Source organism: Zonotrichia leucophrys, chromosome 8 (genome assembly GCF_028769735.1).
Source record: "Zonotrichia leucophrys gambelii isolate GWCS_2022_RI chromosome 8, RI_Zleu_2.0, whole genome shotgun sequence".
Lineage (NCBI taxonomy): Eukaryota > Metazoa > Chordata > Aves > Passeriformes > Passerellidae > Zonotrichia > Zonotrichia leucophrys.
Window position 1 is genome coordinate 2,073,117 of NC_088178.1, and position 12,976 is coordinate 2,086,092.

The following is a 12,976-nucleotide window of genomic DNA, read 5'->3' on the forward strand; positions in this document are numbered from 1 at the left end:
CTGAACACCAAATGACTTGTCAAGGTGAACTTAAGAGCTGAGTGTTCTTTTCCCAACAAAATCTCTTCTGGACACAAGGCCCTTTTGTCAGAGACCTGCTTTTGGATCTGAGCGACTTCAGCGCTTGCACATAGAAATCCTCACTTCATCCAGTGCTCATCCAGCCTGGAATCCTGGTTTTACAGCACAGGTTGCTGTCCTGTGCCACGGATAAGAGAAATAAGGTGCTTCCCTTCAAGTGTGAGGGATGGGGGACTCTCCCAGCTGGAATGCTGTGGTTCCTTGTTTGTCTCTCTGATCTTTATTCCAGGAAAGGTAAAAAGTTGGAGTCTGAAAGCAAGGAGGGAGCTGTGAACTCCCAAACTCTGAGCTTCCACCCTCTCAACCCCACCACTGCTTCAGGATACAATGCATGCTGCAGCACAAATCCCCTGCATCACGGGCTTGCTCATTCCCCTGCAAAAAAAAAAAAAAAATTCCCAACCCAAAGCAGCCGATGCTTTTGACAAAGTATTATTTTCCAGAGGATCCAAATGGCCACTTCTTTGGATCCACCTTCCCAGGAATCCTTTGTGCATGCTTTTCCATGACGCTGCTGACCTTTCTGCTGGGGCAAGGGGGAGTCTCTGGGAAGCACATAGGCAGTGATTCTTCACTGGCACAAAGGCCGGGATTGTTGGCAGCTTGACGCCCCAGAAAGTGTCTAATTGACTCTGCTCTCTCTAGCTGGGCTCCCAATGGATTTTCTGCCTCAGGATATCTCATGGTTATAGTGGACCTGTTGTTTTTGCTGCCCTCATGATATTCAAAAGTGCATTGTTGGAGCAGGGAGCTCCAAGAGAGGCAGAGCCGCCTGTCGCCCTGCCAGTCGTGACCAGCAGTGCCACAGGGCCACCTGCCAGCCTCACCCAGGGGCTCCAGCCTCTCCTGGAGCATCCCCTGGGCTCCATGGGTACAGCTGGCAGGCCTAAATCTGCCCTTTGCATCCCAGGGAGTGGCAGCATGGGAATATCTCTGCTGGTTTAGCCATGTTTGTTCAGCCTGATGCCTTGGAGTGGCCACCCAGAAGAGAGGCTGGGCAAGATTAAGAGAGTAAAAGTGGGAATTTATTAAAGGCTTTCCATAGCTACGCTGTCACCATTACATTTTCTGAAAAATCCCCTTGCTAGGATTTCTTCTCCTGGGAAGCTGAGAAGCCTCAGAGAAAAATGAAAACAATAATTATCTGATTTGCTTCTCCTGTGTTTTGCTGCTTTGGAGATTGTTTATCCAATAGGTGATCATTTGATTGGTTTCATGTGAATTGTTTTAACTTAATGACCAATCACAGCCAGCTGTGTCAAGGCTCTGGAGAGAGTCACAAGATTTTCATTAGTACCTTGCTAAGCCTTTTGTAAGTATCCTTTCTCTGTTCTTTAGTATAGCTCAGTATAGTATTCTTTTATATAATATAGATCATAAAATAATAAATTAGCCTTCTGAGAACATGGAGTCAGATTCATCATTTCCTGCCTTTGTTGGGGGACCCCAAAAATACCACACTACACCTTGGGCAGTCAAAAGCCTCCAAGGGGCTACACCCAGGATGGACAATGGTCACAAGCTTTTCATACAGTTATAAGTTTGGTCCATTTATATATCAGGGGTTAATCCTCCAATTACAGCTTCAGGTAATGAAGTAATTTACTCCAGGTTTGCTCTCCAGTTCACTGTTGTTTACATCTCCCTGGGCTTGAGACAACAAGGTGTCCTTGAGTTTCAGGCCCAGAGAGGAATTGTTTTGTCTGAATAAAATGGGAGAACAGCAGCTGACAGGCTATGAGGTTTTAGTTATACACTAAAGCAGCACAGGATCTGAAAAAATAGAAAAGCTAAATCCTAAGGCATCAGCTCCAGTGCATCTCCAGTGTGGGCTTAGCCCAGGTGCCTTTGGGCTGGGCAGAGGCCTTGTCAGGTATCTCTGTCACCTTGCACAAATGCCTGGGAGTGCTTTACCTTCATCTGTGTCAAAAGACCTCAGTGCCACCACCACTGGTGCCTGTCTGAGGAGGTAATTCCCTGCAGGATTGGGCAGCTGGGCTCCGCAACCAGCAAAGCTGCTGGAGGTGCTTAGGCAGGCGTAAGAGGATTCAGTGACACCACTGATTAGTGTCCAGGGCCTCATTAGGGTGCTGGTAATTGCAGGTCTCCCAAGGTTTAAACAGGCTTCTTTAAATCTGCCCCCAGAGGCTGCGCTTGGCTGCATGGCACGGTGCTTTCTGCAAGGTAGGCAGTGCCCTCCCTCCCTCCCTCCCTGCAGCAGCCTGGCACCGGGGATGGCATCCCCTGGCACCCTGGGCATGGCACTCACACTGGGTGGGGCTCAGGGACAGACAGGGAAGGCCTGGGGAGGAGCAGAGGGCAGGCTGTGCTCCTGCAGGTGTGCTGGTGGTGCTGCTGTTTGAATGTGCTGCTGTCCGTAATTGCATTAGCCCGGAGGGGCTTTGGGCTTAATTTCATTAGCTTGGTGTCTGTGGTTATTGCTGGGCATGAGGAGGGGCAGGGATGGATGGGGAAGGGCTGATGCAGCAGCTCCCTTCCTTTCCATCTCCAGGGAGGCAGCCTGCTTTTGGTGACTTGTGCCAGTCCCAGGCCAGTGCCACGGACCAGTGCAACACATGGATGAGGTTGGCTCCACGCACTGTGCCAGCCTGGAGAAATCCAGTTTCAAGTCCCTGCTCTGGCACTGACTCCCAGTTTGGCCCGGAGCAGGTCACCTGGTGTCTGTGTCACCCTCAGAGGCCAGCAGGGAGGAGAATGGGCATTTTGGCTCTTGGGGCACTTAGCCTGGTAGCCCTTATTGCACCTCATTAGCCATGGGAAGGGAGCCCCAGCCCCAACACCAGCACCCCACAGGAAGTGGTTTTCCCTGGAATTCTGTTACTCTGGAGCAGTGTGGCAGCAGGAAGATGAATGTTGTGGGATTATAAGAGCTGCAACCTTTTTATTTGGCCATATCTATGTCATTAGTATATACATAGACTGCCTTTGCCTTTGAACAAATACGGGGTGAGGCTTGATGGAATTCTTCAACATATTTGGGTTTTTCCTAGTTTGAGGAAAAGGGACCATATTTACTTTCCAGCTTTCCTGGTTCTGGTGCAAGGTGGGATAAAATTATTCCCCTGTAGGCCCTTATGCAGTCAGGCTCCAGAGACCAGCATCCTAAAGGCTTGGTGGTGCAGTACTGGTGGAGGAGTTCTTTGAGATGCTATTCCAGCACGCTCAGAAATCTATCTACAGTACAGTGGCCTTGGAAAGTTACCTGGAAGGTGAGTGAGTGAGCTGGGTATCCCAACACAACATTAGCATCTTGGTTGGCTTGAATATTTCTGCTTTGTCAGGAGTCCTGCTCTGACTGATGTCCCCCTGTGTGGCTGCTGGCTGCCCCCTGGCAGCACTGAATCCCATCTGGGTGCAGCATGGCCATGGTTTTCCTTCCTAAATTAACAGTGGCAGTCATAATGCCTTCTCCTTTTACACAACAACGAGGACAGGCAGGGGAATAAAAAGCATTTAATACTCTGAAGCTGTGAATTCTGCTATTCTACAAGAAACTGACGGGCTGCCTCTGTAGGGTCCTGCAGTGCTGCTTAAGAGAGGCTGGGCTGGCTCCTTAGAGTCCGTCACAAACTGACTTGGGTGCAGGGACTGGAACTTCTCCACGCTCCAAAATCCATGGTGGCCTCCTAAATTAATTGCCTGCCACTTGATTTGCCTGAGGAAAGGGCCTGGAGGGGTTTCCTTGAAGTTGCTCTGTGTGTGCATGTGTTCTGCAGTGCTAAGCACTCACTAACCCAGATCTGCTAAAAATCAATAAAGTAATCCACTTACTGCTTGGGACTGCCAACCTTTTTAAGGAGCTCAGAGCTGTTTTGTCTTCTTTCCTCTCCCAAAGAAAGAAAAGAGCTGTGGGGAAGGGGTGCTGACAGAGCCGGCCTAAAATCAGGCTCTTTGCTCTGGGCAGATCAATAAAAATAATTCCCTACTAAAACTTCATTAGCATGGAATTAAAGCCGCTGAGATCCCGCGTGCTGGGTGAGAATAAATGGTACAGCTAAACCTCGGCACGGCTGGTGCTTAGAACACAAAGCTGCTCACACCTCCCCGTTCCCAGGGCATGCAGCTGCCTCTGCCCCTGCCTGGCAAGGGCACAAACCCTCCTGGCCAGCCTGAGGGCAAGGGACAAGCCAGGCTGGCATGGCAGGTGGAAGCGAAACTGGTGTGCAAGAGTGGATTTGTGTCAAAAGCAGCATCTGAGTCCTGGGTGCTGGTGGGCACCTGGGGGACAAGGCCACACTGCAGCTCTGCATGGGCGCTGGACAGGCAGGCTTTCCATCATGCCAGAGCTTTCCCATGACACCAGATCAGAGAAACATCCCTCTAGCAGGCTGCACAAAGTCCCTCTCTCGTGTGGAAGTTTTGGATCTTATTCAGTATGTGTGTTTGTATGTGTGTGTGTGTGTGTGTGAAAAATCACTTCTTTTGAAAGCAGGTTGCTTGATAGGTTTTTTTAATTGAAAAATGTTTCTTTCAGTCTTGTGACAGAGGGGAAAAAAACTTGCCCTGCTGAGAAATCCAATTTTCTATCAGGAGATTGAAACAAGGCACCTTGCAGTGTGATCCTCAGCAGTGCCCTGGGTTTCTGCCTGCCGGGCATTGAGGCATCCCTGCCTGGTGCCAGGCTTTTGCTTCCTGCTCCTAACAAGGATCCCAGCGTGGCTGTTAAAGGACAGCAGTGCAGGCAAGGCCAGGATTGTCCTGAAACAGCAAACTTTGCCAGCAGGTTAGAAATCCTTGTGGATTGACACTCATGGATTAGACAGGGTGGAGTGTGGGGCAGCCTGCACTGAAACAGGAGCTGTGCCTACATCTCCTGCACCTGGATGCAGCTGTGAACACTGGAAGGACTGGCCTGAGCTGAGGACATTCCCTGGGGATGGTCTTGTTGGATGTTGGGGTGGTGGCAGGGCAGGACACCAGCTCAGCTGAGCAGGAGAGGGACAGGACACAGCACCACACAGTCAGATCCTGCTGTGTTGTGCTCTGGTGCTGGTCATCAAACCCTTTTGGTCTCCCTTCCCCAGAGCTAAAAACTTGTGGCCAGTGAGAGGGATGTGTGCTCAGCTGCCTCTCCACCTCTAAAAACAGTTCTGCAGTGCCATTAATGTTTGTGCAGTAAAACAAACGAGATGTGAAAGGTGGCAAGATAGAAAACACAAGAGTGATCTCTGCTGTTTGTATTCCCCCTGCAAGACTGCAGTTGCTTGGTGGCTTTTTTTTTGCCTCAGTAGAACCTACCCTGAATACTGATCTCTTGGTTGTTTTTTTAATTGTGAGAAAAAAAGAAGGTATGTGTAAACCTAGGCCATGGCTAATGGGCTATACAGAATGCTGATACTACTGCCTGCAAACCTCCTTGCTCCTGACAAGGAGGTTATCCATTTCTTCTGCTCTGTGGAGATGCACTCCCAAGTGTTAGGTTCCCATTCCCAGGTAAACTCTAAGCCCTGGAGCAGATGCAGAGCAGAAATTGGAGGAAATAAAATCACCTTTTAAAAATAAAGGCTGTTAACATAAGGGAGAGGAAAAACCTTTTCCCTTGCCTAAGTTCTAGCTAGAGATAAATGGATGTGGCAATGTCTGAGAGCAAAGGAAGAAACAGAGCTAACAAGGGCCACCTTTCCTTCTCCTTCGGACTGATACCTCAGGGCTGACTGCACCTCAGTCAGCATCTGCCTGAGCTGCTGCTGGGTGCTCTGAGCAGCTCTGGGCTGGCAGATTCCATACCCTCTCCTTCCAGCATGCTTTGTGCCAAGGGGCAAAATGGGTTCTGGGATGACCTAGAGGGAGCCAAGTGCCAGAAGGCTCCTGCAGGATGTCGAACATCCTAATCTGATCTTCCCTCTTTTTGTCTTGCTGCTTGCATGCCATGCTCCCCATGGGAAGGCAAAGCCCCTTGGTAGCCCCTTTCTCTGCCGTGTGGCTGGTGGCAATGCCAGGTCTGCAAGCCACCTTCTCCTCCAGCACACATATTAATGCAGGCCTCCAGCAAAATTGCTCCCTCCTCCATTCCTTTGGAGGAGGCTTCATTTGGGGCTTCCCAGATCAGAGCCCAGAATGTGCTGTGTCCTTGTCTCTCCCCAGAGCTGCAGGAGCTGGGCTGGGGTTTGGCAGTCAGGGAATGGGGTTGTTCCTGACCCGGAGCACAGGGCACTGGAGGGGACAGTGCTGGGGACCGCATGTGGCTCTGCCCTGGCTGGCAGCTGGCTGCTTGTTCCTGCTTATTCCTGCACATTTCCTGCAGAACTTCATTGTTGGGAGGGCTGGGCATTAGATGAAGTTGTGGATGTGGGTCTGGGGCTGTCTGAAGCTTTGCTGTGAAGTTTCCTGAGTGTATGCAGTCAGTATTGAGGTATCCCTGCCTGGTGCCAGGATTTTGCTCCCTGCTCCTCACAAGGATCCCCAGCGTGGCTGTTAAAGGCCAGCAGTGCAGGCAAAGCCAGTGTTGTCCTGAAACAGCAAACTTTGCCAACAGGTTAGAAATCCTTGCGGTTGCTGGGATCGACACTCATGGATTGAGCCCCCCCGGGCTCTGTCCCACCTCCTCTCACCCCACACAGCTTTAGCAGCCGGTTAATGAGGCTTTTGGTGCGGTTTGCGTGACTTTTGTGCTCCTTTTTGGGTGGGGCTGGGGATGGGAGCTGAGCCGCCAGCTCCGCTAGCCCCAGGAAGGTCCTGCTGGCCCTCAGCCTTGCATTTCCCAGGGGTGGCTGCAGCCCCAGGGCCGTGCCGTGATTTCGGCAGCACAGCTGAGGCAGGATCTGCTGTGGGACGCAGGGTGGATGTGCTGCTCCACATGGCCGGAGCTGCTGGAACCAACACGGGTGGAGCAGCACATCACCCCCTCCTTCCCCACGACGCTCCTCCCCTGAACAACTTAACCTCTCCCCCTGCTCCCGATTCCCGATCCATAGCGGAGCCGCCGTGCATTGATTGGCGTCTCCGCCGGGCGATTATGCTGCGTGCCCGGAGCGCCGGGAATTCGCGGGGAGCCGAGGCAGCCGAGCAGGGCAGCGGGCGCTGAGGAGGAGCGGGGGAACGCGGGGCTGGCGCGGCCCGGGCCCGGCCGCGGCCGGCGTGAGGCGAGCATGGGCCCGCGGCGGGGAGAAGCTGCCCCGGCACCCTCCGAGAGCCCCCTCAGAGCCATGCCCCGGCCCCGGCTGCGCTCCGGACGGCTTTGAAGTTTAGAGGAGGCACTTGTGTCGGGAAAGGCGAGCGATGAACTGAAGATTAAACATGTATGGGAATTATCCTCACTTCATTAAGTTTCCTGCGGGCTTTGGCAGTAAGTGTTTTACTTGCGTTTACGGGGTTAGGGGGAGGAACTGGTCCCACGGTGGCGGCGAGGGGGGGTGTAAAGGGAATTAAAAAACGTAAAGGGAATTTAAAAATTTAAATTCCCAGCTAGGAATTTAACCTAGCTGGGATGTGGCTGTAACCTGCAGTGCCCGTGTGCTTGTGATCGAAGCTGTCCTGTGGTTTTATGTGCTGTGAACTTCTGCACGGCCACGCCAGGCTGCCTGAAATTCTGCAGGCTGCGCTTTGAAGTTCAGCGGATCGCTTGGGAGATGCGTGTTTGTGTCTGTGTGTGCTGGCTTGAATCTCTTCATTGTAAGAACAGCGTCAAACCGAGTAAGCATCTTTCCCATTTCATTTTTATTAACTTGTTGAGGGGAGGAAAAAATTACTTTTTAAACGTGAAACGCCTCCCTAGAAAATCTTACGAGGGCTAATTCCTTGCTTTGCGGGGCTGTCTCCTGCCCTTGTGACACAGATCCCACCATCATCGTGTGGAGCTGTGTCAGATGAGCCAAGGGAGGCTGTGACACCGCTGTGCCCACCGAGAGCGAGCCCTGGCTGCAGGCACCGCGGCTCCTCTCGGGAAATGCTCTTTGGGAATACTCTTTATGTTTTATCTGAGGTTATTCCCCTTGCCCTGACACAGGGGGAATGGGCTGAGGAGCTGTGGGTTGGAGTGCTCGGCTGCGAGGGGCTGGGAGCACCCACCTATGGACTGCTGCTAGTATTGGTGGAACAAAGTGCATGTGTGTGCAAAGTCTTGGTGCCTCTGGAAAGCTCCTGAAGTTGTTCCCAGCCCTTCAAAGTGAGGAAATGCCTCCAGGATTTGCTCTGTGTACATCAGCCTGGTATTTCTCTGCTGGAGAAGCAGTTCCTGCAGACATCACGTTGCACATGGGATGTTCCCACTATGTGTGGGGTTTTTTCCCCCTCCCTTTTTCACCAGATGCTCACCTCTGGTAATTCGCCAACTCCAGGAAAGTATTGCATCAAGTTATCCTCGAGTTTCACAAGAGCTTGACTTTTCAAAATACCTTTTTAGGCTGTTTCTGCAGATTCTCGTTGGGAGAATCTGTTGCTCACTGGTGGTTTTAAGGACCCAGCAAAGACAAGCTGAACTCTCTCCTACTGCTGCAATAAGAAGGAAACAATGAAAGTGTTATTTGTGTTTGATTTATTTCTATTACAAATAAGAACAAAACAATGAGAGTGTTATTTGTGTTGAATTTATTTCTGTTACAAACTTGCAACGAACCAAAGGAAAAGTGACAGTCAAGCTGATCTTCATAGGAACCAGGCAGAGATCCCTGTAGGGACAAGGGTCACAACACTCAGCAGAGCCTTTGGGAGATTTCTAGGAGAGGAAATTGGTAATAGGAGCAGAGGGATTTCTGTTCCACCAATAAAGGCGAAGGGACTTCTCTATCTCAGTATATTGGGAGTTTAACTTCCTTTTAATATATTAAACTGGGGTTTTAACCTGCTTCCAGCTTGGTATTAGAAACAGAGATATTTTCTGTATGTGAATGCCTGGCAGAGATGCAAAAGCATTGGCCAAGTTTTGTTTAGGATGCTTTAAAACAGTCCCTCTGTCCTGTCTTGTGCTCCCTGGATGGAGTTTGCCACTCCTCGCCATTCTCCCCTCAAAGCCAGAGGGCTTCCATGTCCCTGTGGCAGCTCCCTCTCCTTTGAGGGGAATTCTGGCTGGCTGAGGAAGCAGTGCCTGTTTTGGGCAGACAGCTTTAGGGCTGTGTGAAAGAGCAGCCAGGCTTTGGAGAAGGAGGAGGAGAGATGGTGGTGACCATGGTGGAAGGGATCTTCCACTGCCTTGGGTCCTCACCCCCAGGCAGCCTGCATCTCCATCAGGCCCACCATGTGTTCCTGGTGTTTATCCTTGGAAAAGCCACGAAACTCTTCCTGGAATCAGGGTCCACACTGAGCTGTCAGCTTGTAGCATTCATTGCACGGTGTTGCTGGAAGTCAAAGTTAAGGGGATGCAGGTTCTGCTGTTCTTCTTGCATCCAGATTTCCTTTAGCTCTGAAATTCTGGGCTTCAATTTCAGCATAATGGCAAAAAAAAAGGTATCAGCTTGCTGTCTTTTTCTTTGCTTTCAGGTAGCTGTTACATCTGTTTTACCTTAATTTTATCTGTGTTCAGGTTAGAAATAAGGTGCATGTTTTTGATGGGGTGTGCAACACTCACTTTGATCTTAAACATCTGACTAGCACCGCCAAATTTGTCTGAGAAATACATCCACAAGCTGGTCATAAGCACATGATTTGTGATGAGAAAAGGACAATCAGACTCCAAGGTGTCACAGGTGAGTTTGTAGAATAACAGGGAAAATGTTCAGAGGAGTCACCCATAGACATCTAAAGCAGGAGATGTGCTGGGCTACAGGAGCAAAAAAAGAGCTTAAAAATGTGGTTTTGTTGTCCAGAAGGATGCACCTCACCCCAAGCCCAGCTCCCAGGGCAAGGAAAGATGCTGTGCTGGCTGTCCTCTCTCTCTGGGCACTCTCTGGCACCGTTGGTTGGGGACAAGAACTAACTTGGCTCCTCCACAAAGTCTCTTTTATTGGTACTCATGTAACTTGGCCTGTGGCCACACCACCTCCGGCTGCAATCTTGTCAGCTCTCCCAAGCAAAGCAGGGTTAGGCCAGGTCGTTTAGGGGATAGGGAGAGGAAAACCCACATTGTGCTGGGCTGGCTCTGCTGCCTGCCTGGCTGGCACCTTTTTCACAGGTGATGGTCCCGGGTTTTGTGACCCGCAGGATGCTTTTTCCCCTGGATGTCATGGCTTGCTGTGTCCATTCCTGTAATTGTGCATGTGAGGGTGGAAAAGAGCCCTTAGTGACTGGGCAACTCTGGTATCTAAGAAAATGAAATTTTAAGAAAATGAGGTTTTAAATTTTGTGAAAATTTTTCTTTTAAAGCAGGAGACACCTGCCTTCAGTTGCCTGGGGCAACCACAATTCTTGCAGTCAGTGGGATCCATTCTCCTGGAGACCTGTAGCTTCTCCACAAATTCAAACAAAACTGTAGGAATTTGTACGTGTTTTTTTCTAGTGGCTGCCGGCCAAGTGGGAAATCTGATCAAACAATCATGGAAAAAACCCTTCAGGCCTCAAATTCAACGATTTTTTCCTTTTTTTTTTTTTGGAGACAAGGAGCTTTATCCAACTCTTGTGTGTTACTGTGGCCACCAGGGAGATGTGACACCTTGTTAGGGTGAGTAAATTTGGCTTCCAGCTCTGTTTTAATTACTTGATGTGTAGTTGCTAAAGGAGTCTTTCCCTGGTGCAGGCTCAGCAGCAGATGCTATTTTGAGGTCTTGGCCTGATTGGACTGAAAGTGGACAGTGGGTCAATAGCTTAGTAAGTCCAAGGACATTTGGACAGGACACACAGCTTTTTGTGGCCAGGTTTTGGATGGCCCCTGTTGCAAGGGAGGCACAGGAGCATTACCAGAGAAGAGAGGAAGCAGCTCTTCCCACCACCTGGAGGGCTGAGGGAAATTTTGTGCTGCCCATTGTAGGTCCCTGTTGGAGAAACCCCTGCTCCCATATGTGCCACTACAGCTCCTGAGAGTTTTCCTCCTCATTTTTAGTGCTCAGGGAAGGCTGCATTATTTATTGGCATGGAGTTGAGCAGGAAAGATGGAAACACAGAGGTCACTGGACCTTAAAAGCAAGGCAAACCCACTAACCTTTCTGTGGGATATTCGTACTGGCTGTGGGAATCTGCTTGGATGGTTGGTTAAAAATATCCCCAGAAAGGGAAGAGTTTTTTGGTTCAACTTCTGTGTATTAAACAAAAACAACTTCTGCAGTCACAGCAGCAGAACTTGGCTGGATTCCAGTTATGGTGGGGATCCTGCTGCCATCACTGCAGCCCCTTTCAGGAGTGTTTCTCTCAGGTATTTCCCTTTCAAGGTCGTCCCCAAGGACGAGATGTTTGCCAGGCTGCACCTCCCACGCACACTCGTGCTCCTCTCCTGAAATCAGCCCTTCTCTGCCTGTCTCTGCCCACTTCTCAATGCTTTCTGATCTGCAGAGGATGAAATATCTGCAAAGCCATGCGTCAGGCAGGGCAGCTCACACCTTTAAATGTTTGTCAACCTTTTCTCTGAAGCCTTGGGAGCATAAGTGTTTTGCATTGTTTGATGAGTTCCAGCTTTTGATTCTCTCTGATATTAAAAAGGAAACTGTGAATGTTGAGAGTATCATCATCTCTAGGCTTGCCAGGGCTCTTCAAGGACTGTTTTAGGCCTTAGATGAGGTCAGACCTCAGTGTTGAACACAGGTATTTCTCTCAAGGCTTTGCTGGGTGTTAGAGTTGAAGGGACATTGTCCAAAACAAGCCTGCAGCCTGTGGTGGTTTAAACAGTGTGTGCAGTGCTTGGATGTTTTTGGGCTCTGCATTTTGATTCTTCTTTCTGCTCAGGTGTAACCGCTGAAGCTGATGTTTGCTGCCATTATTTGTGTGAAAATCAAGGCAGTTTTAGTGGTTGCAGCCTGGTTCCTTCTCTTCTTACTGCCTTCACTGAGATATTTGGGGTCACTTGTCTATGTTTCCACACCTTCCTCAGCTTCCCCTGTGAAGTGCTTGGAGCACAGAGGTGCATCCAAAGTGCCTTTATCAAGCTCACCTTGGTTCAGTTTCACTGTGCTAGCCCAGACCTGGCTGTTTAGCCTTGGATTGGTGGACCTGGAGCTTTTGTGCTCTGCAGGTGCATGTGTTGGACACCTCCACATCTGCTGTGGTGTAGATGGTGTTCTACTCCTGATTTATGAGGCCATTCATGCAAGTTTCCTATCCCTGGACTAGGATTTTGCTGAAGTGAAGATGAAGCACAGTTGGAGTGGAGTATCAAAGCTTTGTGTGCTTGCTCAGCCTCAGTAGCTGGTGGGTGAGGATAATGCTGTTGCTTATGTCCTCAAGGGCAGTAATTTCAAAATGCAGAGAACTGAGGGTTTCTTGGGGTCTGTCTTCATTATTTTTCCTAATGTCAGCAGGGATGCTTAAGCTGGCATTGGATATTATCCTTATTCTAAAGCAACAGTATGGACACTGTATTTCTGTGTGTGTACTTCAGCTGCTCCCTGCCACAAACAATGCTGTAATTTGCAGAGCCACTTTCATACAGTGAAGCACCCAGAACCAAATTCTTCTTTCTTAAGCTTTGCCCCCTTCAAAGAGAAGGCTGGAGTGTGTGCTTCTGTTTAAGGCAGCTTGTGGAGAGCTGATGGAGGCACTGGCTTCTCTGGGCAGTGCATGTTTGCAGCAGAGATACTGGAAAATCCACACAATCCACCTGTCCTCCCTTCCCCTGCTCCTCCAGAGAGAAATAAGTACAAAATCGAGCTGCCCTGAACTTGGACAGGAAACTCCCTGTATTGTATTAGCAGGGTGCCCTGTGGCAGGAAGGAATGATGAATCTGATTCCATGTTCTTAGAAGGCTAATTTATTATTTTATGATACTATATTATAGAAAAAACCACTAAACTATAGTTTAGTACCACACTAACTTTATATTATAGAGAAAAAATACTGTACTAAACTATACTAAAG

At 49.7% G+C, this 12,976-nt stretch overlaps 1 protein-coding gene across 3 annotated transcripts in view; it reads left to right on the top strand.

The window, feature by feature from the left end:
- The first annotated feature begins 2,231 nt into the window (after nucleotides 1-2,231).
- RXRG (retinoid X receptor gamma) overlaps nucleotides 2,232-12,976 on the top strand; it is a 28,129-nt gene continuing 17,384 nt past the window's right edge. The window contains exons 1-2 of one of the 3 annotated variants that reach the window (XM_064720465.1): nucleotides 2,232-2,265; nucleotides 2,594-3,311. In XM_064720465.1, coding sequence (XP_064576535.1) covers nucleotides 3,248-3,311 — 64 coding nt within the window. In that variant the 5' untranslated portion in view covers nucleotides 2,232-2,265; nucleotides 2,594-3,247. Of the gene's footprint in view, nucleotides 2,266-2,593; nucleotides 3,312-6,968; nucleotides 7,388-7,715; nucleotides 7,735-12,976 lie in introns of those variants that run through there. The other 2 variants (XM_064720466.1, XM_064720464.1) reach the window with 2 other exon arrangements.